The sequence below is a fragment of the Rattus norvegicus genome, chromosome 19 (assembly GCF_036323735.1).
Source record: "Rattus norvegicus strain BN/NHsdMcwi chromosome 19, GRCr8, whole genome shotgun sequence".
NCBI lineage: Eukaryota > Metazoa > Chordata > Mammalia > Rodentia > Muridae > Rattus > Rattus norvegicus.
The window spans coordinates 22,500,096-22,507,017 of NC_086037.1; the positions used below are offsets into that span (position 1 = coordinate 22,500,096).

The 6,922-nt window shown below is 43.0% G+C and overlaps 1 protein-coding gene across 1 annotated transcript; it reads right to left on the reverse strand.

The window, feature by feature from the left end:
* Nucleotides 1-240: 240 nt before the first annotated feature.
* On the reverse strand, nt 241-4,270 carry LOC134483546 (disks large homolog 5-like). The gene is made up of 3 exons (XM_063278777.1): nt 3,179-4,270; nt 1,954-2,113; nt 241-696 (listed from the first exon to the last, which is right to left on the reverse strand). The coding sequence occupies exons 1-3, from the start codon at nt 3,258-3,260 to the stop codon at nt 549-551; spliced, it is 390 nt and encodes a 129-aa protein (XP_063134847.1). The 5' UTR covers nt 3,261-4,270; the 3' UTR covers nt 241-548.
* Nucleotides 4,271-6,922: the final 2,652 nt, after the last annotated feature.

The following is a 6,922-nucleotide window of genomic DNA, read 5'->3' on the forward strand; positions in this document are numbered from 1 at the left end:
GACCCAGATACCCATAAAGACTTCAAGAATACATCTCCATACATGTAAGGCTGCTGCACAAACAGCAAACGGCCAATCCAGGGAAGAATAAATTGTTCCTGTGACCCAAGCACCAATAAGAGTCCATGTCTGTCCAAAAGAACAAGGGATCTACAACTACCCATGAGAGCCCAATGCATCGGGGCAACATCAATTAGTAGGCGGCAAATAACCACAAGAGAACAGTAGAACCAAGGGAGGTCATGCTAACCATGTGGTCCACACATTGAGCTTTGTTAAACCTGGTATGACCCCAGAGCCGCAGGTTGGCCTAATAACACTCTGATGCCTGAATCAGTGTAGTTCTATCCAGAGCCTTCTAAAGATGCATAGACACTGTGGTGATAACTGACAGTCCCTTATGGAACTGAATCTGAGTCCAAAAGACCCACGGCACAGTGATATTCAAACAACAGAAGACATGGACCCAGAGCTACAGGCTCTCCAGTCCAGAACAAAGAGAGGCGGGAATGGATATTCCACAAGTGATGGGCCCTTCTGACAAGTACTTACCGATAGAAGTTAATCTCCTTCTTGAGCTCCTGAAATTTCTCACGATGTTCAATGTTCTTTGTGTCTAAGTTGTGCAGTAATGACATGACCTCTTTCTCCTTTATCTTCAAGTTTTCATAAAATGGATTTGGCCTGAAGTAGGGGCTGGCCCCAGGAAGATAGAACCCAATGAACATCGAGGTTTAGGATTAGAGGAACTCAGGCTGTGTCCTGTACTACCCCAGCCCTGGAAGGACACTTTCTGAATTCTACATATTTGGATCTTCTTCAGCTTCAGAAACTTGGAATTGTGTGCCCAGGACAACAGAAGCTAAGCACCCAGATAAAGGGTCCCCTGGCTCACATTTTTCAATCAGGAGGGCTGGATCTGCATTCAAACCTGTTATGCTGTCAAGAGCCTAGACCACAGAGCTTACCCAAACACACACACACACACACACACACACACACACACACACACACACACATCCAGAAACCTCTGATTTCATTTTTCCTGTTGTGACAAGTGGAATGCTACAAGCCGAATAACTAATATTCTAGAGGCAGACAGTACACATAATTCTGGAGATGAGACCAGATATTGCCACAAACTTATAATCTGCCCAAGGCATACAAATGTATAGACAAATGTGACTACACAGGCAAAGAACTGTGCTGTTGAAAGTGGGGCTTCCAAAATAAAGCACTTACACCTCCATGAAACTATTATAAAGGTAAATCCTGAGGTCAAAAAACAGACCCCTAAATTCCAAAGGTGGAGGGATAGAGAAACATATAAAGGTTGTGCACATGCATGCAGAGCTGTGCACACACAGACACACAAGCTGGGGCACACCCACAAGAAAAGAAAAGTAAGGTCTCCAGCTCCGAAAAAAAGAACCAAAAAAAAAAAAAAAGAAAAAGAAAAGAAAAGTAAACAGACTCAGAGAATGAGAAAGAGAGACAAATATGGAAAGAGCACAATGAGAATCAGTAGAAATGCATGCACCATTACTGTCTCAGAGTGTAAGGCACAGAGACAAGAAGGAGCAGGCCAGAGCCTCAGGCCTTCTACTTAAGCATTGATATGAACACTGTGGGTCCTGTCACCTAAGGCTGCTGCCAGGAGATGATAGCGTTCAGTCACCTTCCTAGCAAGTACAAACACTCTCCACAAACTCACAGCACCTAGAACCTTGCAAAACTACCACCTGTCAAGGGCTTTCCAATTGTACACTGGGAACTCATGCTCCAGTGACTTTATCCCTGAAATCTTCACTCAGATTGCAAGTTCAGATTTTCAACAGGCAGAATCAGAGAGTCCATTTTCAATCTCACTCCTCAGTAAGGGTCAGGTTCTGAATCTCCTCTCTATGGGAGATGAGGTTTAGAACAAGTTCGTTTGTTTGGAGCAATGCATACCTCTTGCTCATGGATCCACCTGTCACATAAAGGAGGCGATCTGTCAGCTCATTTCTCTCCTTGGTAGTTAGCTCCAGTTCTCTATTCAGCCTCTCCTCTTCCTCGTTGGCCTGCACCTTGTTTAGGACATTTTCAGGGGATGACGTCTGTCTGCAGGCTGCTGTAGGTAGAAGAACACAAGTGAACCCTCATGGGGCGAATGCATAGAGCATACACAGACCACAGTGAGGTCCAAACAGGAGAACATGCTTGGAAGCCAGTGTCACTGCAAGGAGTTTGGTCTATGTGAAAGAGGCATCCTAAGTGGATCACAGTTCCCCCACTACTATATAGAGACCAAGAGATGTAAGCAGCCAGGTGTTCCCTATGCCCGCCCACACAGGCTTACAAGTACCAGAGAGATGCCTTCTCCAGGATTATTATCAGGTACGCAGGCTACAACCTGGTTTCAGGACCCTACCCCTCTGGTTTCAGAAGTCAGATCATCAATTCAGCATCCACAATGACTTGATTGATCAGGGATACTCAGATATCCTACACTGTTACTCTAGTCCAATAACTTTGCATTAAAAAGTCATGTAGGGGGAGGACATGGTCAACAGATTTATTAATTCCCCCTACTGAAATGACAAATGCCCCAGAAGTGCCAATAGGTTACAGGCTCTTTCTCTACCTGCTCCATATAGTTTGGCTACTGTAGAAAAATATCTGCCACACAGAACCTCTAATATATGAAGGTAAGATTGGCCCCGTCAGCCAGAGGTAGTCAAAGGAGTTCTAAGAATATAAGGTCATGCCAGGAGCACAGTTCTCTCCCTCTTACTACTGTCAGATAGTCACTGAATTTAAAGAAGCAATGAAAGTGAAGTACATTGATGCCCTGTTTAATTCAGAAAAGTTATACCCTCCATGACTACTTATGGTGTTATTATATCAATTTAACATACCGAATGCACTGTAAAAGTAAAGACTAGAAGTTCACCCAATAATAGCATAGGCATTGCCATATCCTCCATGTGGTTATGGAGAAACTAAAAATGTGAAAACCCTGACTTTCAGGAATTGTGATAATCATGGAATTCAATATCTGTGGAGATGTTCCAGTAGTTGTGGCCCATTGCTATAAAGGCCAGCTGAAGTCCCCCACACTCACCCCTGAGAGGAAGCTCAACATACACTGCCCAGAACTTACTCCACATTCCCCATGTCCTGTGTCCATCATTACCTTTAGGTTTCGTTTGCTTCACTCTAGAGTCTTCTCTATCAACATCAACTCTCCCAAAGCGCCTGAGAAGACGGGCAAACATGCCTGTGGATATATCCTTTGGACACTAAGAGAAAAAGTAGGGAATTGGTTGTCACAACGATACTGGTGACATCACAGGGATTCCAAGGTCTCTCTAGGAGACAATAGAATGTCCACGAAGGGACGGCTGATGTCATGGATAACAGACTTTGCCTCCTTGCTAATGTTCTCCCTGTACTGAGCAAAAGCTGATGGACCCTTTTCAGGGGACTTCCCTGTGGCATAGCCACTGAGCACCACATGCTTCCAAAGCCAAATTTGGCTCTAGGCTTGATTGGAAAAACCTAAGTCATTGCTATGTTTCTAAATGAGTGCTTCCTCCCCAATCCCTGCACAGAAATGTTTCATCCTACCTCAAATTCTCCTCAGTCAGCAATATTACCCATTAAAGATTACTGAGAAATCACACCAGTTCCTATAAGTAGCCAAAGAGGTCTCCTGTCTCATCATGTGCAGGTGCATGAAATCACACCCAGAAATAGCCTGTAGGGTAGGTTGCGATGTGGGTGTGTGTTATAGGTACAACCTGAAGCTTTGTGCTTAACATTTGACAGTTGCCACCAGATTCCTTAGGAGAAAGAATTGCATTCATTATGGTCCTGGCAACAATGTGGTGATCTGTTAGCAGAGGAAACTGAAATATTGGATCCACCAGTGAATGCACCCTCAGGCTGAGTGTGGGGCTCTCCTCTTTGCACTTAAGTTACCAAAGTAGGATTGCTTACAGGCCTCTCTAAGCTATAACGTGTGATTTCATCTGAAAAATAAAATAGTCAGCAGATGTTGGGGGGGATGCAGCCAAAGGAGTAGGACAAGCCTAGAGACATAACTCAGTGGACAGAGTAAGAAACAAGCATCTTCACTCCTGTTTCATGGATCACCCCACAAAACACAAAAGCATCTATCCTACTTAAAAAAAAAAAAAAAACCAAGTTATTTTATTGAATGCATACACTAATACTGTTTACAGTATTGGTAGCAAAGCTCATATTTTGGTGACAGATCCATGACTTGAACTATCTTCCTGACAACATATAAAACAATAAATAAATAAATAAATAAATAAATAAATAAATAAATAAATAAGAAAAAACAGAAAAATAAAAAAACACAAAAAGCACAAGCCTTTCATGTGAAGTTACAGAAGAGTGATCCAGTGGTCACTTCTGACCAGGCCATTTTAGCTATGACAGTGTATAGTGACCCTTAATTTGATGGGTCCTATATAAAGCTTTGTGCAATATTGTCATTTTAACCAACCTCATCCAGAACATACATAACAACACAGGATATGATCAGAATGTCCTTGCCGTGTATCAAGTTATTTTTCTATGTCCTTGATTGTCAGGCATATTACAGCAACAATCTGAGATGGCTGGTAGACTTGGAAGAAAGTAGATATGAAAGATGCCCGTTTGATATCAGTACAGCCATTTCTTACGAATGAGAATCTTTTAAGCTGGCCCTCGCTTAGCCCCTACACATTAGACAATAGAACAGAAAGTACAGAAAGCACATTCCCACCCACTCTCTAGGAAGCTGCTGGACCATAAGAACAGAGGGTACAGAACATATTTACTGCAGGGCAATTAGAAGACAGGAAACATCTCTGGGAAGCTGACTGACCACTATAGAAGTGAGATGTCCTTGGTACTGAATGCAGCTGTGCTATAGGCTGACATAGCTATAGCCTTTTCCTGGGAACTCCAGAAGAGAAACACCTGCCAAGACAGATATCCTTGGTCCTTGTCCTGGAACCCCAGGATAAGAAAACATATATCAAGTCAGATGTCCTTTGTACTGAAATAGCTGCATTGCTGTGGTTACAGCCTTATCCCAGGAATTCCAGGATGAGAAACATCTGCCTAGTTATCCTTGGCACGAAATAGCTGAGCTAAGGAAACTGTGTAATCTTAACTGTCTATTTAAGCTGTATATTTCTGTTGTTTGAGGCTCCTCACATTCCTCCTGTGTGAGGACCGTGTCGAGCCCCAGTGCATTGGTATCCCAAAGTAAACTTCTTGTTTTTACATCAAGACTGAGTCCTGTGTGTTCATGGGGTGGTGATTGTCCTCAGGACTGGAGCGAGAGTCTCCTCTGTCTGAGGGTCTTTCAGATAAAGCTATAGTTGTGGGTTACACACCTCAGCTCTCATTGGCTAATGCTGTCCTCACAGTCCTTGGAGGCCCCTTTGTAAGACTACCTGTTGGAAAGTGGAAGCAGCTTTATTTGAGCTCAAAGTGAACAGGACGAGCAACTTAGAGAACAAGATGGGGTAATTGAGAACCTGTCTAAAACCAGCACTGAAACCCACCCTCCATTCAAAGCATCATCTACCAATTCTTGAATTTTTACCATTCTCTGCCAACCAGTCTTTCATTCAGGAAAGGTAGAAAAGAACTGGAAATGATCTTTGTATTCTAAGGACCTCGATCTGTCTTTCCTTAGGTCCACGTTAAGAACAAATGAAATGGGTATCACCATCTGAATAACTTAATATTACCTACTCAGCATTTCTAGCCTAATACTGTGCCTATGGCAATCTCAAGCTTCCCGAGTGTTGCTGCCCCAGCAAGCAGAATGAAGAACTGAGGTCAATCCCCAGTGAACCTTTCAAGGGGTTAGAAGAAAGCCATCAGAGATACTGCACTTCTTTGTCCTTCGATTAAATCAAGATGATACAACGTGAATCTAGTGTGCTATTCAACCATACATCTTCCTCACAACCCCACCTATCTGAGTTCATTGCTTGGCAGAATTCATGCCCCACCATCCTAGATATTTCTTGATTCATTGCTGCCAAGGGCCAGGTTTCCTGAGTTTTGTTTTTTATAGAATTGGGTGTAGTCAATCATAGTTGCCCTCTGTAAGAAATGACAAATATCTATAATAACTGAATATTCTGAAGGTTTTTATACTGGTTTTATTATACATGTAACTATGAAAAGAAAACATACATATTTGATCAATGAAATGAGTAAGATTGATTTAATGAACAGAAAAATGGATGGTACTTCAAAACTTCCATGATTACATATTATCTATTTAATTCCCTCCACAATAGCAAGAAGCGGACATTATTATTTACTTAAACCGAGAAAATATTAATTGTTTGGCCTGCTTTTCTGAGCTTCCTTAAGGTATAGTTAATTGACAGAGCTGTGGTTTAAAATTAGGGTCCATATTGTTCTGTTTTAAATGTGTGACTTTTCTTTCTATTTTTTTCTCCATCTTTATTAAATTGGGTATATCTTATTTACATTTCAATTGTTATTACCTTTCTGGGTTTCCAGGCAAACATCCCCCTAACCCCTCCCCCTCCCCTTCTCTATGGGTGTTCCCCTCCCCATCCTCCCCCCATTACCACCCTCCCCCCAACAAGCCCCTTCACTGGGGGTTCAGTCTTGGCAGGACCAAGGGCTTCCCTTTTATTTCTAGTGGGTGCTGCTCTCCCTGCTCCGTGGGAAGTGGATGGGGGGAAGGCCCGGCCTGAGGTGAGTTGGAACTGGGGTAGAAAGCATAGGGTCTCTTAGGTGAGAATGCCAAACCACCACTGCTGCTGCAGCCACCATGGAGAAGCCCTTGTTCCTGCTGCAGGGAGGAGAGTCTGGTGGCCACAAGATGGCTGAAGGGGAGCTGAGAGTGGAAAGCTTCATCACCCGC

Excerpts from the sequence above, each read along its gene's own strand:
- LOC134483546 (XM_063278777.1), bottom strand. The coding sequence starts at position 3,260 with ATGTTTGCCCGTCTTCTCAGGCGCTTTGGGAGAGTTGATGTTGATAGA. Across the intron at positions 2,114-3,178 it reads GAAGCAAACGAAACCTAAAG|CAGCCTGCAGACAGACGTCA; the intron begins GTAATGATGGAC and ends TTCTACCTACAG. Across the intron at positions 697-1,953 it reads GGTGGATCCATGAGCAAGAG|CCCCTACTTCAGGCCAAATC; the intron begins GTATGCATTGCT and ends TCCTGGGGCCAG.